At 40.0% G+C, this 19,335-nt stretch overlaps 1 protein-coding gene across 1 annotated transcript; it reads right to left on the reverse strand.

Annotated features, from left to right (window-relative positions):
- Window positions 1–2,065: 2,065 nt before the first annotated feature.
- On the reverse strand, window positions 2,066–11,632 carry LOC121615971 (sorting nexin-4-like). The gene is made up of 14 exons (XM_041950535.1): window positions 11,499–11,632; window positions 10,522–10,646; window positions 9,643–9,784; window positions 9,214–9,363; window positions 8,695–8,742; window positions 8,474–8,529; window positions 8,141–8,213; window positions 7,561–7,622; window positions 7,014–7,079; window positions 6,749–6,838; window positions 5,596–5,695; window positions 5,177–5,322; window positions 3,955–4,069; window positions 2,066–3,800 (listed from the first exon to the last, which is right to left on the reverse strand). Exons 1-14 carry the CDS (start codon window positions 11,592–11,594, stop codon window positions 3,753–3,755), a joined length of 1,317 nt encoding a protein of 438 aa, XP_041806469.1. The 5' UTR covers window positions 11,595–11,632; the 3' UTR covers window positions 2,066–3,752.
- Window positions 11,633–19,335: the final 7,703 nt, after the last annotated feature.

Consider the following 19,335-nt stretch of genomic DNA (forward strand, 5'->3'; position numbering starts at 1 on the left):
CAGGCAGACAGCAGGGCTGCGTACGGTGCTGTGGAGGCATTACTTCCCCCACTAATCGGCAGTGTTTTTGCCATTACCATTCCGATTCAATGACTGCTACCAACCATTTGGAGTGGCACTCGCCTTTATTAACCCCGCTTTGTGCGAGAGAAAGCTCAGTCATCTATAAAGTCCTGAATTATCTTTCATTCAAGCCGTCGTCCTTTCATATAGTGAGAGCTACTATTTCCTTTCAGTGGGGTTAAACAATAGAATGTGCGTGTCCACCTTATGCAGGGCCTGAACTTCCAAATTGCACCAAGGTACGGAGGTAATTGTGTCCCTTTCATTTCAAGAACTGGTCCAGGATTGAAAGATCCCGCATGTTCTAGACACCCGAAGTGATTTAAGGACACAGTCAAAGAAGTATCTTATCAGCATGCCTCGGCCTGTAAAACATTTCCATATAAAGTTCTACATTTGCTATGATTTAGGTCGTCTATACTGCGTTCTTACAGCCTAATAAGCCTGTGGTTTACTTGGATTTATTAAAATATCAGGTTTATGGAGGGTACACTGAATTACTGGATTTGGAAAATTTAAGGCTTTTGGCCAGTTCCTAATGTTGAATTAATGTTAGGTTTCCATTTGAGAAAACCACACATGAGCTCATGCAAACCAACCAGTAGGTGGATCTGAAAAGAGAGAATTTTCTTTTCCTCTGCTCAGGCTCTTCTCCTGTTCCCCTTCAATTTGTTAAGTCGCTTCTGTGCCAAATTGAAGTTTTTTTTTCTTTTTTTAACCGGTATGGATCGGTAGGTGGCGCCATTCATTCAGAATCTATCAGTTCACGCCAGGGGTGCCTAAATTTATTCCCCTAGAGAGCCAAAACTGACACTTCATGGTGAGCCATGGGCCAAAGTAAATCATCTATCGAATTGTAAGGATGCAAAATGGGTCCAGAGCTTCCTCATCTGAATGACTTCCAGCGCAAAGTGTCATTCACTGCCCACTGTGCTCAGATTATGAAAAAAATCATTAATAATTAGGTGTTCTACATATCCAAAGAGCATTTTTACCTCACAAAAACAAAAACGGCATAACAGTGACTTATACATTTTTATTTTTATCTATTTGGGAAGGCCAAATCGAACATTACAGCGGGCCAACTTTGGCCCACGAGCCCCACTTTGGGTAGCCTCAGAGTACACCTTAAACCAATCTTTTCTGTATGAAGAATTCAAATCGCAGTTCGCATCAAAAGTTCAAGGATTTATCCAGTCCTTCTGAGCTGTGGTGCACAAATATTCAGAGGCCATTGTTGACCATTCTAGACAGCTGCCTTCAGACTTCCACAGGGCAAATTTCCTTACGGTTTCCCTGTTTCTATATTACTATAATTAGCTTTTTCTTTCGTACTGCACATCAAAAACTGAAAATGGTGAAAAGAGGGATGCATCTTTAAAATCCTTTACACATTTAACTAAACTACAATACTTTCATGAATTTTCATTTTTAAAATGTTTTTACAGTAAAACACATTAGCAAACATCATGCATCAAAGGATCTTCTCCAATTAGCACCTTAAATTCAATCTATTTTTTAAAAAAATGTTAAATAAAAAGTTAATTACGCATGTAGTTTACGAAAATTGATGATGACGCATGTATTCATTACAGAAGTGACTTGATAATATTAATGCTTCAATAAGCTAGGTAATAAAAACTTCTCCCATGTGATTTGACAGTTCATGCAAGAAGTGAGCAGACAGGCATTAATATGACACCATCACACGAGTGTAAACACACAGATTTTCATACACCATCAATATAGATGTCATGGAAAAAAAGACAAGGTCAAGCTGTGTGATTCACCAGTCTGACCTTTCGAGTGGGCTCATTAAAGGCCTGCTTCCTTCGTGTTCATGTCTTCATTGACTCGTTTGTACATCATTTGCTATAAAAATGCGATGAAAAGTTTAAAAAAAGAAACATGTTTATTAGTGTCTTAGCACAATGATTACATAAACATAAAAACAATTTCTCATTGAACACATTTATTATAAAAAACATACATAAAGCCTCAATTTGGGATTATTCCAGGAAACTGATTGTTTATTATGAAAAGGAAGGTTTGCTGACTGGAACTTTTTACATGTTTTTACATGCCATATTCATTTTGCACACATTTTCCCACCTTAGAGAGATATCATACAGGAAGCAATAGTAGCACATGTATTGTGTATGTGTAGAATTTGTATTGAGACAGATTTCAAGGGTCCAACATATCTGTGGTTAAAGTTTCCACTACTTGGTCAGTACATTTCATAAACATTGACCTGAAGCCTCTTTGTAACTCAGGTTGACTATTTAGTGCAGACTTAATATCAGAAAAGGGGGTGAGGCACATTGACAGTGGGCAGAGAGGTACAAAACCAATGTTCTTATCAAGGCTCTAAAACTCGAGAGCAAAGACGAGCCCCAGTTATTGGTATGTATGTGTTGCTTTAAACAACACTTATGGTTGCATGTGGTAGCTCAGGTAGTTTGTGGGGGCGCCATGTTTCAGTCGCCCAAAAAGGAATTCAAGAACAAAGGCTCCACTCCATTGTAACCAAACCTATAAGGCCTTCGTGACTATCTGACCAAGAAAAAAAAATCAGTATCAATTACCAAAACTACACCAAGGTTGTCAGCCCCACTCCTGTGCTCCCCCATGTGGTCATAAGCACTTTGGTCAGCTGATCAATGACAGCAAAAAGACTGACTTCAGCATGAAGTGTATGAAATATGAAAAGGCAGACAGGAAATGTGGATGTGTTCTGGCTTCCTAAAGAGAGGCCCATGTTCCCTTTGTCTTACAATGTGATTTCTTGTTTCTGATTGATCTCCAACTGGTATCTCCATTGACTAGAATTTCAACTAATTCAATTAATTAAAGCTAATCTGATTCTGATTCCCCAACATCTGCCCTTTTATTGAAATGGTCTTGCAGAGAGATAATTTGAAGTTTTGCAGACTTTAGCGTAGGTGACAGGCTAATTGTCAAAGTTAAATGCTGTAGTGGAGTGCCAATTAATTGTGTTGTTAAGTGTCAAATTAGACCCAATAAGCTTGATGCCCGTTCACTAGTGCCATTTGTAACATGTGTAGGAATTTTTTTTTGGTCCATTCTTATTTTGTCCTTTTCAAAAAATGATGTGTGAAACCCCTATCTGGAAGCAGAATCCCTAAAAGTAAAACACGGAAAAGCTCAAAACATAGGTTGTTTCAATTGTCCTAAAGCAGGTGAAGTGAAATGTGCATCTTCTCATGAGATAATTCAAGAGAAGGGTAACAACTGAAATAAACTGAACAGCTCTTTGCACTATCGTGCGTTATTAGTGCAGGTTTTCCTCATGGACATGCAGTTTGTGCAGCAATCGAGGAAAAAGCACTGAAAATCTGGATGATCTGCAGTATGAAAGTCACATCAGGAGAATGCCAAGAGAACAGTACGGTTAAGACACTTGGATTTAAAAGGCGCGGATCCACTAAATGACTCTGACTTGGAAACTTGTGTGTGTGTGCACATGTATGTGAGAGAGACAGAGAGAGGAAAGGAAACAGAATCAATTTAAGTAGAGTCAGCGTAGCAAAGTGGAGGAAGTATCTGGGCTCCCATGGCCAGCTCCATAAAACTGCAGTTCAAAGATCGGCTGATGGTCTCACTCCGACCAATCTGACTGACTGACTGTGGTTCTGGTACGGGAGAGCAATTGGCTGAAAAGTGGCTCACATTTTGTTGAAACACTCCTTGGCGTTGGACCACACCTGGATTCCCTGAGACAGCGAAGGAGTGACAGAGAACAAGAGCAATTTTGAGAGGATTTTAGTGAAACTGGAATTTCTAAAAAATTAACATCACAAAACACCTGCCATTTTTAAGTAGGTATGTATACAAAAAGAAAGGAACAAATAACACAGAACTACATACCTTCTTACACATGCTGATCTGCATAATGGCATAGCTGATTAGTGCTTCACGCAAATCTTTGTCCTTCTGCTCCTTAAAACGTTCAATGTCTTCCCAGGCTGTTCGCACATACTCTCTGAAGACACGATCACAAACAGAGACAAATGTCATTGTGTGTGTAAGAGTGGGTACGCAGGGGGACAACAGAGGGCACGGTACAGTGTTTCGCCTGGGTTGACTGCTTTGAGGTTTTTCTACCTACCACCTACTGTCACCAATCCAGTACTCAAATTTAACACTTTGAAGTTTCTTTGCTGACATGCCTCGCACGTAGACTGCAAGCATATTTATCAGTTACTTTCCAAAATCCACTTGAAGCACCCCTGACATCATCATAAATGAGATCCACCACATAGCGCTTATGTAAAAAAAAAAAAAAAAAGGCACTTTTAAAGCTGGTTCACCCTGTTACTTCTGTTATTTCCTTCTTCCAGTGGTAAAGAACACCAGGAGCCAGGTACTGAGATTTCATTAAAATGAAATTATGACTGGCGTGCTGACTGCATGTCAAATTAATCAGAGCACACAAGGTCAAACTGCCTCTTCTGTTAAAATCTGACCGGCTGCTGAGAAGCAACGCAGCATTTAAAAGGCAATTTTCTAAATGGAGTCTGGTGCAGTGATCAGCTCCACCTGAAATGCACTGGGGATACATTACATCACTCCTGGAGAAACAATGAGGGCAAAACAACATAATTTATCTGTTTTAACAGAATATTCTCTTGTACATTAGTGTGAACGAGCAGCGGTGCGCTGCTGCAGAATGAATACAAGGAAACAGCAGTAGAGGAACAAGAATCTGAACAAACAATAGGGTAATTGGTTTGCTCCTCATTTGTGTATTTGCAAGTTTCTGCTTTTCTTTATTGATACAGTTGTTATTTGTATTGAAACTGACTGCAAAATACAACTGATGTCTTTTTAATGGCACATAGTGATTTGGCCTTTTTTACTCTGGGCTACCTGACCAGTGGCCCAAACTTTAAGAGAGTTACTCCATCTGCCACTCTGTGCATAGAAAATGTAATCAGGTATACGTTCTCCTGTTATTGAGGATCCTCACGATGACTCTCAACAGCTGCAAGCAACTATGTTGCACAATTTTGGCGAATTTAAATTATTTTACACTAAACCAATCAGTCATTATTCAAATTAAGGACTGAATCACTGGTGTTGAGCTTACAAGCACTCTGCGTTCTTCTCCTTGAGCGCTTCCTCTCCCTCCTGGATACTCTGCTCTAAGGCTGCCAACCTGCTCTCCCTCTGCTCCTGGCTCTCTTGGCCAAACAGTTTGCTGGTCATCCCCTTCAGAGAAAAGATGCGCACTGTCTGCACACACATTCACACACAGACACGCACACACAAAATAAACACAAATTTCATAAAAAAACGTTTTTAAATACGCTCCTGTTGATTAATTCACAACACTCAACAATTTTGACAACTGCCTTGGAACAGTCAGTGTGTGTGTGTGTGTGTGTGTGTGTGTGTGTGTGTGTGTGTGAGTGTGAGTGTGAGTGTGTCTAGCACTTGGGTATTTGCCCAGGATGTGTAGGCGAAAGTGCGAGACGATGAGCCAGCGTGTGAGTGCCAGTGTGTTACCCCAGTAGCCAGCTCTTCTTTCTGTTGTTTTTTGTTGCTGAGGTCCTGAGCTGCCATCTCCAACTCATACTGGATCAACTCATGTTTCCTACAAACCGACCTTAATTCACACACACATACACACACACACACACACACACACACACACACACACACAAAGTGGCATTTAAAAAAACTGCAATCGATTGCAATGTGTAGGCTACAGTATTATAACAGTCAGAAATTACACTTGCATTATCGCTGATTAACTGATCTCCATCCAGTCGAGGAGCCCTAACAACAGTGTTTGTTGACAACTACTGGTCTGTATTATATGCTCTGCGGAAATACAACGGTTTCAATATGCAAAGAAGCATTTGCATATTGCTGCATGTGTTGTCTAGAATAAAGATATAGAACAATGGCAAATAGACAGCTCTAAAACCTACTGCATGACGGCTTTAACCCAGCATAAACATATGAGCAATGAGGACTGTGGAAAAGTGAGAGATTTATCTCTATAGCCACTCGCATCACCTTTGCCAAACATCAACAATGACCAATGCCCTGAACCAGGAGGAAGCAGAGATGGTAATATACTGTATATACACATTGCAATTACAATTATTATCATTGTCAATTGATCTGCAGATTTTCATGAGTAATTGATAGTTTGATCTATAAAACATCAGAACCACAAGATCATACAGCACAAGGTGACATCATCAAATGTCTTGTTTCATGTGAGAAGCAGCAAATTCTCACATTTGAGAACCTGTCAAATGTTTGGTATTTCTGCTTTTAATTAACTACTTAAATGATAAATCAATCATAAAAAATAGTTGGCAATTCATTTATTCTGAACTGATTATTCAATTAAACGTTGCTGCTCCAGATAACTGAAGGATCATCTCCTCCTGAGCCTGATTTAATTTGAGTCCAGCCTTCGAGATCAGAGTCAGCTACACAAAAATCAATCAGACAACACTCCAACAGGATTAATATACCATAATAATACCGTATATTAATTTGAGCACTAACTTTCAATCTATTCTGACGATCTGTCAATCCTGACAAGAGCTTAGCCTAATTCCCTAATATTGCATGACAGTTTCTTGTTTGGCCTGATGCAGATACGTGTCTGTCTTTTTCTAAAACACACGCCAACACTTACCTGACAGCGTCAGTGTAGAAGAGGTACTCCTTCAGCTGGTCTGCATAGTGCTCTTCTTCCTCCAGAATGTCATCTATCGATGCAGCATATCTGTGCACATACACACAAGGTCGCATTCATAACTGCACCAACGCAAAAGAATGCGTGAGAATGTGTCTAAGTTGGTAACTTAATGACCAGTTTATTACTGCCCCAGAAAACACACTAAAGTTTGAGTATGTGAGAGTTTACACTAGTACGAGAGCATCTTTAATCTAATGCTTACGTGTCCATGTGGTGTCCTGCACTCTGAAGTCCGTCTCCCATCTCTTTTTCGATAGCACTCCACTCACTGGAGACACAACAATTCAGGCATTCAAATCAAAATGTCAACATGGTGCTTTTTGTGCTACCATTTGCTCCTAAATGTCCAAAGCTTCTTCTTCTTTTTATGTTTTTACAAATATCGGCTCAAATATACAACTTCCAAAGAATACAGAAACACACAAGAATGGTGAAGATGAAACTGTGATTAATCTATGGCCCCCTTTAATGATGAATGCATCAGTATGTATTGTACATAAAGATGTAGTGTACCTCTATTTCCTTATGAGAAAAAATGTGAAGTCCTTACAGACACAGAAAGAAAACGTGTGATGTCAAATATGATGTGGTTTACATGTTTCCATAAGCATGTAGATCAAAAGTAGCTAGATACAACACACCAAATTTAAACTTGGAGCTTGTTAATGCTTATTTGGTTTAAATCCAGTGTCCTCTTTTGAGTTTTATTAGTTCAGAAATGCAATAACAGCAGAACAGATGTTTCTCACCTAAAGACTCTGCCGTAGTTACCGTGGACCTTGTAAACGCCGTACAGCCTGTCAGCTACTTTCTAAAAAAAAGAAAATTTAAACCGTCATTATGAACACAGGTTTCTACTTCAGGTGATTCCCCTTTTAAAACACCTTAGGCTATATTTTTGGTACTAATATTGACTCAAATTACTTTCTATTTACATCAAAGGCTTGCAACTGTTGACATTCACAATCATCACACCTTATAGTCTAATGCAGCTTTTAACTCACAGTCATGGACAGCGAGAAAAAAAAATGCAGCACAATACTGGTTCATAAAAAAATGTAGGCTGTGCTCACAATACAGGAGCTCACGCAAGTTGACTGTGTACTACTCTCCCAAGACAAAATTGCAGAGAGTAGAATGGAGGAAGTAAAAATTCTGGCAAGCTAAATACAAAGACAATTTTGTCAGGAGTTGGCAGGCTAAATGTCAGTGAAATATGGATGTGCATGCTACACAACCCAGTCTGCAAAAACACACTGGCCAGATCCAAGCGGACACGGTATATATAGGCATGCGTGCTTGTGTGTGTGTGTACATGCCAACACTCACCGCTCGCACCCTGAGTAACTGAGAGATGACAGTGTTCAGTTCATCACTGTAGTGTTTCAGTGCGGTGAACCGCCTGGAGAACAGAACAAATGGATCATAACTCAAACAGTGATTCACTGAATCTACAAATTGGTGTTTCAGTTTGTGTAGCCCTAGAGAAATTCTAATAATCTATTATACCTTCTACTTCCTATTTTGTCACTAGATGATTGAAACTATTCAGCAATCTCATAAAATCTCTTGTTATGTATAAATCCTAGCAAAATGTTGCAGTGGCAAACCAATAAAAAGTAAACTTATTTTTGGAAAAAGCCGCCCGTCTGTTACACCTACTTGTCAGGGTTCTTCACTCTAAACATGGCACTCAGAGACTTTAGTCTGGAGTCAACCTGGTAGGGAACAGAATTACACACATGTTAAGAGGGTTTGAATCTGCATACAGGAAAATCTATGAAGAAGTAGATGTTAATTAACGACTAAATTCTCAGAACTTTATGAATGTTGGTAAAACAGTTTCAAAGTCTCAAAGTGTGAAGTGTGAACAAACTGTATACCTTGTCTTGGAAACCTGTGTCCAAAACTGCCTCCCTCCATCCTTTCTCCTGAGGACAGATGATTGACAGATGACAGAAATACAACAGACAGGATTATCAACCACACAGTGTAAAGATGGGGCTGTCAAAGCCAATGAGGGTTATGTGCTGTTATGTATTCTACCTGGTATGGGTACATGTAATGGCTCTGTGGCAAAAAAAATTAAAGGCTCTCTCATTCATGTCAATGAGATCACTATGTTGGTACAGAAGGGTGTCACTGCAGAGGGCTCCTACAAAAAACCGGTTCTGCCTCTGTTTTTCCACTGCAATTTGATATTCCCTCTGACTCAAATTGTCTTTTCATGTTTCTTCTTCTTTGTCTGTATCCTCCCACCATCCTCTTGCTTTGTTTTGCCACAGTGCTATCAAAGTGCTGTCAGTGTGAAATCCTTGTTAGACTCTGAGAGGGTGCATGTTGACATATGCATGGCAGACAACTTCAATGGGACATTATGTATAGCAAGCTGGAGTGCTGACCTCTGTCAGAAACAGGAAGAAGATTTTGTCATTGGAAAGGACAGGATGCGATGCAACACGCAGCAAGAAGTTTTCCAGGCCGACTCTCCGTCGCTCAACAAAGTCGGGGTCAAGGTTGTCTGCTGACAGCTTGTGCCACACGAACTCTGCCTATAAGAAGGGAGCACAGGGAGTAAAAAAAAAAAAGAAAGAAAACAAGAAAAAAGTTAGGTGACAAAAAGACAAAGGTGTATATCACATACTACCAGGAACCAGAAACTGAGAGCAAACTAAAACAAAAGACTGAATAAATGTCATTAAGCAACAACACATGAACAAGTCCTATCACAAACTCTCAAGTCTCTTCCTCAATGACAGCGATTAGTTGTACCAAGCAAATTATTTTGACTTAATGAATCATATTTCTCCTTCCACCGACGAGTCACTCACCCTTTTCTCTGGCAGTGGAGGGATGATGATGTACGGGAAGGCGACCATGAGGTATGTTCTGAGTAGCTCAAACTCACTGTAGCGTCTCCACAAAGTGTCGGGGGCGGCAGGCGTACCTCCCTCTGGGACAGTTTCAGCTGGCCTGGGGACGGGAGAATGGGAATAAATGGCATGGTCGGGTGTTATTTTAGAGGGGGTGAGACATTGGAGGCACTCTTCTTGTTCAAAACAACTTGAGACACAGAATGAGCAACATAGCACATCCAACTTCGACTGCAAATGGCCCTTTCTGAGTGAGGGAGGGAAAAATAATCTTGTTATAGGTATTGTGATCATCTTTTAAAAGATTCAGCACCTATGAACTAAACTAATTGGAAAGAGCCACCTATACAGCCAAGCAATCGTCTCAGTTCTGAAATCACATTCTTTAAGAGGTCTAACAAGACAGTGAGGTACGTGAAAGCTATTCTACTCATTGAGTTTGTTCTGCTTAACCACGTTAAATAAGCAATCCTAAAAAGTGCGCAAACCTTTATTCTACTCTGACAAAAGCTTTTGCTCGTTGTAGGTGATGAACTTGAAGTTGCGGACAAACTCTCTAATGTAAATATGACAACTGTAGTATCATACTTGGTCAAGGTTCAAAATATTGTCAAGAAAAAAAGGAAAGAAAAAATGTCTTGTTAAGTGATTAATCGTAGCATCTGCACTGAAATCCAAAATGGTGCATAAAAGAGCAAATATGTCCTGTGTGCTTTTAATATTGAAGCAGTGTAGGTGTAATGGCCTCACTTCACTCTTCATGTGACAGCTCTTTTATCTGCACCACCATTAAGCTATTTACATAAGCTGTGAGTGATGCTCCAGTTTCTGACCTACCGTGTTTCTATGAGGTACACTGTATAGGTTTCCTGCATGTTAACCGTGTTCTTCCCTGTTCTCTTCTCAGCCTCTGCCACACTTATCTCCATTTTCCTCAATAGAGCTGTCCCTCTCTCCACCATCTACACAGACAAGACAAAATAAGGTGTGAGGACAAGAAAAAAAGACAGTTTATATGAGGGAAAGTAAAACATATGCAACAAATATTAGAGTAGGCATCAGAAAGGGAGGAAAAATGACATCAGGCGACAGGTCAGTAAAGGTAAAAGTAATAAAAGAAAGAACAATAAAGACAATTTTCCACTCTAGTGGACAATAAGGTTGTATTATATCCAAATATATTCTAAACAGACAGACAACAAGCATGAAACTAGATGAACACTGAGGCACAGGCAGCTGTTTGGTGATTGTAGATAACTTTACAGTAACACTGTGCTTCTGTTCACAGGGTTATGACAGGAGGGTGCAGGTCACAAGACATGACAGTGCTGGCACCAATAATGTACAAAAAAATCATTGCCAAAGTAGGAAACTAAAGATCTTACTACAGACCACGGCCATTAAAGACTAAACTTGTAGGATACAACGAGGACTCTGACATAAACTTGTTAAGCAAAACTTTAGGATTAGCGTTCAAACTTGCTAGCTTGCAAGCTAACGTCAGAAGCAAAGTTTACAAAGTGAGTTAGCCTCGAACCACTGTTAGCAAGAGCAACTTAAGCTAACTTTGGAACTTTAACGTTACTTGACAGAGCAGAAAAACAAATTTACAATTAAAGCAGGTTAACACTCTAAAAAACACGCTACAGCTCTTTGAAAAGGTGCGTGGAAAAGTCTCCGTTGCTCTACATGACACTTCCTCCACCTAGCTAACGTAACATTAACGTTAGGCCTGTTTGGGAAAGTTTTCACAAGTGAAACCAGGCTTTTAAACTCCAGAAATGTCTGACGTGGACAATAACAAAAAGTACGACCGTGTTTATAATGTTGTTCTCGGATTCCGTTGAAGTGATATCGGTGTTACCGATCACAGCTACTTCTTCGCTACTTCCAGAGTCTGCCATCATCATCTGGCTGCAGAGGAGCTGCTGTTGTCAGCTGAGCTGGCAGACCACGTCCTCTGCTTTGCGCATGCGCGTTCCAGGCTGGACTCCGCTCATTAGATCATAAATGACTGGGCGAATAAAAATTAATGATTAAATAACAGATAAATAAAACGATAGCAAAGAAAAAAGTGTTACTACCCACAAGAGTGAATACAATACAATGAATATAATAGTCTTTTATTTAAAATAAAACACAAATAATGTAATACAATTACAATAACATAAGAAAAGAAGAACAAACCCAACCACAATAAAGTGAGTGCAATGATGTAATAATGTAACCTTACCTCTAAAACTGCAAGTGGCCTTATGAAGTGTGTCAGTTTTCAATTTAGCAACATTTTTTTTAATTTCCCTGTGTTAATGTGCAGGTATGACAAAATACATGGTATTAGCAGTATGATGATGATTATTCAAAGGGGTGCGCATTTGAAGCCGTTCAAAAGATGGCTTCTGAAAGTTTCCATGTAGCTGTGCTGAATTGGTGAACCCATTACCCTCTTTTGGCATAATTTGCAGCCTTCTTTGACGCCTTCCTTTGGCAAGGCTGACATCTGCTGGTGGGAGTTTGATTTGGGATGTGTTTATTTCCATTGCGTCCCCAAAGCCCATGCTTTTGTTCATAGTGTTGGAGTCCTTATTTCTGGCAACTTTGCGGAAAAAATAATGAGCCTTGAATATTTGGGAAATGTCTGTTGCCACCTGATTCATTTTGCAGAATCTCAAGTGTAAATGTTTTCCCCGCTGAATGAGTATGATGTAGTTACAGCAGGAGACAGTGTGATACTTGAATTACCCAGCCTGAACATTTATCCCAGACTGATGCTTGAACACACTGTTAGATTTTAAAATGAAGATCATGAGGTTCTAAAAGTATTTGACTTCACACCATAAATTTAACAAATAACACAAATTCAAAATTGCATGACTATTTATCATTGCTGTCATGGTGTTGGAAACAAAATTCTGAAAAAGGTGCCATAAGTGATGAATTTCCTCACTGATATCATTGGTCCCTCTCTCATTGGTTGTAGATGGTTGTGGGCCCAGATGTGAATGAGAGGGATGCGGTATGCCTCAGGCTAGTAAACAGCACAGAAACACGGCCTTTTAGTTCCTGTGGTTACGCTGTTGTGCAGCGTTTAATGTTTAAAGAGAAGGGTGGAGCAGCATTTAGTAAGGAAGCATTTTATATAGATGCCACTGGGCATGGAGTAGAGTGTTGGGTTGTTGTGGGATGCAGGGTGGATGAAAAAGAGAAAGGCCAAAAAAAAGAAAAAACTGCATACAAGGGGAGAAATGGTTAAAGGTGAGATGAATTAAAATAATGATTTATTATAACATGATCAATGAGGCGGACGCAGCAGGTATGGCCAGATGGAGTGATGGTGGGATGCGGTTTCGGGCTGCAGCGTGTCAGGAAACCCAAAGCCTGCGCTGTGACCAGTCGTAGTCACAGCAACAGCATAGTTACCATTCTTTCCTGCCACAGACCTCAGACCAGCCACCACCACTTCCTGTCCGCACACACGGGCACGTAGACACACACACAAATGCACACACACCCCTAGCCCTATTTGGCTGACTGTAATTGGCCATTTGACAACTTTTTAAAGCCCTCTCACAAACGTTCTTGAACACTAAGCTGTTTGTGTCTGTGTGTGTGTGTGTGTATGTGTGTGTGTATGTGTGTGTATGTGTGTGCGTGTCTCTTCCTGTCTTGTCTATATTTGGAAGTTCTGACCTAAAGCTGCTGCGTGACAACAATTCAGATGGGTATGTGTTCATTATGTACTGAGTCATGATATTCACGTGTTCAAGTCCTGCAAACAAACACGAATAACACGTGTTGCTCATAATACTGATCAACTGGACATTACATGCAAAAAGACGATTAAAAGAAAAGGCAAATTGATTGGTATAAAAGATGGTTTTCAAACATTGACTGTGCTTTGAATGCATGGTTTCTGAACCCTGTTTTCTGATAAAATATTACAGTTTATTGTTTTTTTGACTATTATATGGTGTTTAAATGTATCACTTATTTATTTTATCGTCAATTCGAGAAAATGATTAACCTGTGTGGAAGTTTGACTGCTGAACAGCAGAGGGTAGCAAATGTCAAATAATGTTGAACAACCTCAAACTCACTTTGAGAATCAGAATCAGTCTGCACAGCGCCATACAATGAGGTTAGGCACTGCAGCATGTGTATGAATGAGTATAATAGGTCTCTTTCACAGCAGAAATTTTGACTCATTACAGCAGGAAAACCACAGGTGTTACTATAATAGAATGGAGCCATCGATATAACAGCATTAACGATGGCTACTTTCTATAACAGAACACCTCGCCAGTGTGATACTAAGCCTGCATTTACAGTACCAGGAGTATATACCAGGAGTATATTGAGGCACCTACATGGACTTCAGCCGTCATTTATTAACTTTTCCTCACGTGACATGTCAATTGCCTTCCATGAAAAAGGCTTTCTGCTAAAATATGTTATCATTTATTATTATATGCCTGACAAAACACCAATAAGGTCCATTGTAGTATTGAATATGTTGTCAAACTATTTCACTGTAGTTTCTAACAATATGAATGATTAAAATGGATGTTAATGTGTAAAGTTAACATTTCTGTGAGTAAATAGTCTACCGCGATTCCAAAAAAGTTGGGACGTTGTGTAAAAAGTAAATTAAAACAGAATGAAATCACATTATAACAGTTTCATGAAGTGTTCCCAAAGCCATGTAGTAACATCCTTTAGCCAATCATGTGTTCACAAAGTGTTGAACCTCGCTCCATCCTCGCTCGTGAGCAACTGAGCCTTTCCAGGATGCTCCTTTCATACCCAATCATGATACTATCACCTGTTACCAATCAACCTGTTTACCTGTGGAATGTTCCAAACAGGTGTTTTTGGAGCTTCTACAACTTTCCCAGTCTTTAGTTGCTCCTGTCCCAACTTGTTTGAAATGTGTTGCTGCATTGAATTCAGAATAAGCAGATATTTACAGAAATCACTGAAGCTGCTGAAGTAAAATGTTCACATATGTTGCTTTTGAACTGTTTCACTTGAGTGTATGTCAGAAAGGACGAGCAAGTTATCACATTTTGTTTACTTATGTTTTACAGCGCATCCAAACTTTTTTGGAATCAGGGTTGTATATATAGCTACGCACTCATCCCGTATCTCGCTACACTGTGCCTATGCTATTCCAGAGTGGTAAGTGTTGCAGTATTAGTGAATATAACCAACAGGTGAGTGTACTGTATTTAGGATGTGTGTTTGGGGTTGAATCTCATTACCATCCATTAGTATCTCAGGGGGCAGTTATCAGGGACAAATATCAAAACTAGACAACTTTATTCATAACTTCTTCTCCTTTTATTTTTGTTTGGCTTTTATTTTTTTTTTGTTTTGCTTTCCTTTTTTTTCTTCAGATTAGATTTTTATTTTTTGCATAATCTTAAAATAATCATCATTGCTTTAGATGCATTCAAATATAATTTTCATCAGACATCCGATCTCATAGTAAGTTTCAGAGAGTTGCACTTTGTATGCGTGTTTGTGTGTGTATGTGTGTGCATGCTGTGTACGAGGCTGGTCACGAAGGTCATAAAGAGGAAGTCCTTGCGGTCAGTAGAAAGGAACACATGTTTTGCTTCATGTCATAGTCTCCGTCCTTCATTTTCCTCTCATTCGTCCATCTATTCTTGCCTTTGACAGTGGTGGAAAACTCATGCAGTGTGTCCAGTGGGCCTGTATTTGTGTGGGTGAGTCCGCATACTATATGCATGGGTATGTAAAGCCCTGATGAAGTGAAGCCTCGTTGGTACTGTATGATATTGTTTATTTTTACCCCATGATGAGAATGTCCATCACCCAATTTACCACTGAGAGTAAATACAGCACAGTCAGGCTTGCTGTAGGTCTACAGCACTTGGAATGACCCACAATTCGAGAACACATATATATCTTTTTTTCTTTTAAATGATGTTGGTCAAATAACCTCTATTTGACAGTTCTTTATGTTTTTATAATTTAAGCAACCCTGTTTAAATTAGATTTAAATTAATATTTTATAGCGTTTCATATTTCTATCCTTAAAGCAGAATTAAAAGTTAGTGATAAGCAAATTAGAAGTCACTCAACAAAATGCTGATGGCTACCCATTTCAAACTGAGACATGACAGAGCACATCACATATTTTTACACTTTTTTTTATTTTTGTAAAATTTACCTCTGTTGAAATAGTTGCAACACTGGAAATGGTTTTCTCCTCTTTCCCATTTCCCCACATATTTTAAAATTTCCTTTTCCTCTCTGCCATCCATCACTAGGGTGTTGACAAATTAAGACATGCAAGTCTCATTGAACCCGTCTCTGCATGACTGATGCTGCTTTCCAACAAGCGTACACATGCACACTTGCATGTGTACGCATTAACTGTATATGGCCACTTTGTTTCACACACACACACGCACACACACATGCAAACACACATGCAGAGTGTGAGCAATGCAGTATAATAAGCAGCGTGGCAGCGATGTGGTCAGCTTTGCCCCATGTGCAATCGTTGAGAAGCCACATGAAGGCTTCTGGGTATTAAAGGACAAGCCTTGGTTGGCTGGGAGGGAATCTGTCATGCAACAAGAAAACTGTGTTTTTCACCCTTTTTTCCCTCTTTCATTTCTGCTCCATCCCTTTTTTCTTTACCCCTCTTCCCAAGTTCTGCCTTTCACCAAATTCTCTCTCTCTCTCTCACTCTGCCCACTTTTTTTTCCTCCTCCTTCATTTCTTTCATTCTGTGGCATATTAGACTCAGTTGTAATACTCTCCAGCTTAAAATGCTTAGACCACTGGAATGTTCCGTCAAAGAGGTGGGCGGACCCGGGGGGCGGGACAGACCAGCATAACCAATTAAGGAGGAGATTGAGGTAAGACGGACAGCTTCTAAATGGTGTAATAACAACCTACTAAAATGTAATTACAATGCAATAGCAATAGACACTTCTAATGACAGGATGTATATGCCAATGTGATTTCCTAATTATGGCCTTTGCATAATGGGTGACTGTTAACATGGCGTGGAGATTATAGAGAGGTGTCTGAATGCAGAAATTCAACCACAGGGACTTGTAACAGTGTTGAAGGCCGTACTGGCCACTCAGAAGTCCTGCCAGGTATTGATCACAACAGGTAAATTTGTGTGTTTGAGAGGGAGGCTGAGAGTGAAGGAGTTAGTTGGTGTGAGCTCGAGTGAGCGATTTAATTGGGTAGTTTGTTTGTCCATCAAGCCATCTATCCATTTGTCCACTCTTCTGTCAGTCCAGTCAATCGTTTGATTTGTCTGACAAGACTCTCTCCAGCTATTGATTCAGCTTTTTTTGCTTTTAATTCCAATTTCTCTCCTCTCAAAGCGCTCATGTCCATCCACTGTCCATCTGTCTTTCAGTCTGTCCATATGTGATGCTGCCATCCATCTGTCCATCCATCTCCATCCCTCCATCCATCCTTCCATCTCTAACAAGAGGAGTGGATGGTGGCGTCCATTATTACAGAGCATCCCAGAATAGAGTCTCGTTTTATTACAAGTCCCTCTGGTCGTCGTGGCTACCCAAATTACAGGCCAGGCTTCTCACACATAAAAAAGGTTGCGCTGCCGAAAACCAGCCACCTCAATAAAGGATGGATTAGAAAATCCTTTGCTTTTTTCCCTTCCTTTCCTTTTTGAAAGGTTTTCTGTACATTTTTTTTCCCTCTGGTGTTTTGTTTTATGTTGGGGTGCAGCGGTCTTCTTCAGTGGTTTTGCTCCCCGACCCTGCGGCGGGAAAATACGCTCACTTGTGGGTTTCTGGGAAGGCAGCGGTGGACGAAACATCTGCTGGGAGCAAGATGTATGTAAGAGTGTGTGTGTGTGTGTGTGAGAGAGAGAGAGAGAGAATATGTGCATGGCAGGGACACTGCCCTGGCATCCTGTTCAAGTTTACAGATCTGTTTGAGTGTTAGCAAAATAGTCGGAGATAATAAGAAAAATATTCAATATGAGCACTGTTCTGCAAGTTTGAAAGACAATTTCAAAGGTGCAGTGTAAAGTTTGGTTCTTTAATAATAGGCTATCTGGTGAAAAGTGAAGAAAAGTGTAGGCGAAAACACTTGCAGACTTTTAAAAAATATCTTTTAAGTGAAGTTTTCCTTTAGATACCTGACGCAGGACTTACGGAATATCCAAGAAGCCGCTATGTTTGATGTATTTATGTTATGTAAATTTTCAATAATAAGCCTTCAGTTCAGATGAGATCGTAGCCTACCACTGTTTGAGCCAGCAGTAAAAGCCTAACAATAGCTGACAAACAGTAGACAAGGTGAGGGGCAATGTAAGTTGTGTCAGATGTTTATAAAATGCTTTAAAATTGTGCTCATGTGCAAGCTGAGCTTTGTTACGTCGCATCAACAAATACCAGACAGCTAGCTCACTGTGCCTGGTTGACACAAGCTATCACACATACCTGTCCAATAACCAGTCTGCATTTGTATTGAAGTTTCTCATAGTGTAAAGCCTCCTCCACTTCCTGAACGCTCCCCCATGTTTTGAATTAGCTCAGAGCGCATGGTGGATAATTCAGAGGGGCTGGGAATGTGGAGCCTTACAGATGTACAGAGCTGGGGCAGCTTTATCTGTCTAGAAGGCTTTTAAAGAGACGAGTGACGGGAACTGATGCAGTGAAGCGAGTGATATATGTCTGGTTGGACAGTTATTGGCAGGAGCAGAATAAAGCACTGCAAGGTAAAGTGTTATACATTAAAACAAAGGATGCGGTTTGAACCTAAGTTGATTTTTGCTTGCCCTTCTGGACATATTTACATCCTTGACTTTATCAATATGAAGCAGCAGAGCTGCTCTGAAACTCTGACAGTCTGAGTTTCTGCCCAGGGCGTGATTCCTGTTAGGTCTATTTTGACGAATTTATATGGACAAAAGCATCTCTTTTGAAAAAAGAGACTTCAGACTGGACAGTGCTGACACTTCAAATTAAATCATTTTGAGGTTCAGCTTGTCAAAGCAAATCTGCACTTTTATAATGGATCAAACTGTCCTGGAGTCCTCTTCTTACCGCAGATGCCATTGTTGTGTACGTTTTTGTGAGGGCTTTGTTGTCTTTCCTCACAACATACATTCCCTGTAAGACGTATTAGGCTGATTTCCATGTTGCCATACTTAAGATTTACAAATCTATACAATACAAAACAGGCACACATTTCTGTTTGACTGTATTGCGAAGATACTGCCGTCTCGAGATCCATTTCATCTACTTATCACTTTTTCAGAGCAGGACCAAGAGGGACTTGTCATAGCCTGAGTCATTTTCCACCAGTGATTCACAAGCAGCACTTCCTTGATTGGAAATGTTACCAGATGAAATATTATTCCTGTTGGTTCACCAAAAAATGGTTAAATAACAAAGTGAACCCTGTCTGACAAAACCTTGTTCCTGACCTGGATAACATGCTGGCAAATTTATACATATTTAGAGCAACTCAGAAACTGTGGCGTGCATAGTCCAATAACACCCTACCTGGTGTCATGAACCGTGATTCAGTCATCTCCATGGTAACAGGTTGTGGTTGCATTGAGAGAGACAGATTAGAGAGATTCAAAGGGAGAAATTAAAGGTGGAGACCAGAACGTTTTGA

The sequence above is a fragment of the Chelmon rostratus genome, chromosome 13, assembly GCF_017976325.1.
Source record: "Chelmon rostratus isolate fCheRos1 chromosome 13, fCheRos1.pri, whole genome shotgun sequence".
Lineage (NCBI taxonomy): Eukaryota > Metazoa > Chordata > Actinopteri > Chaetodontiformes > Chaetodontidae > Chelmon > Chelmon rostratus.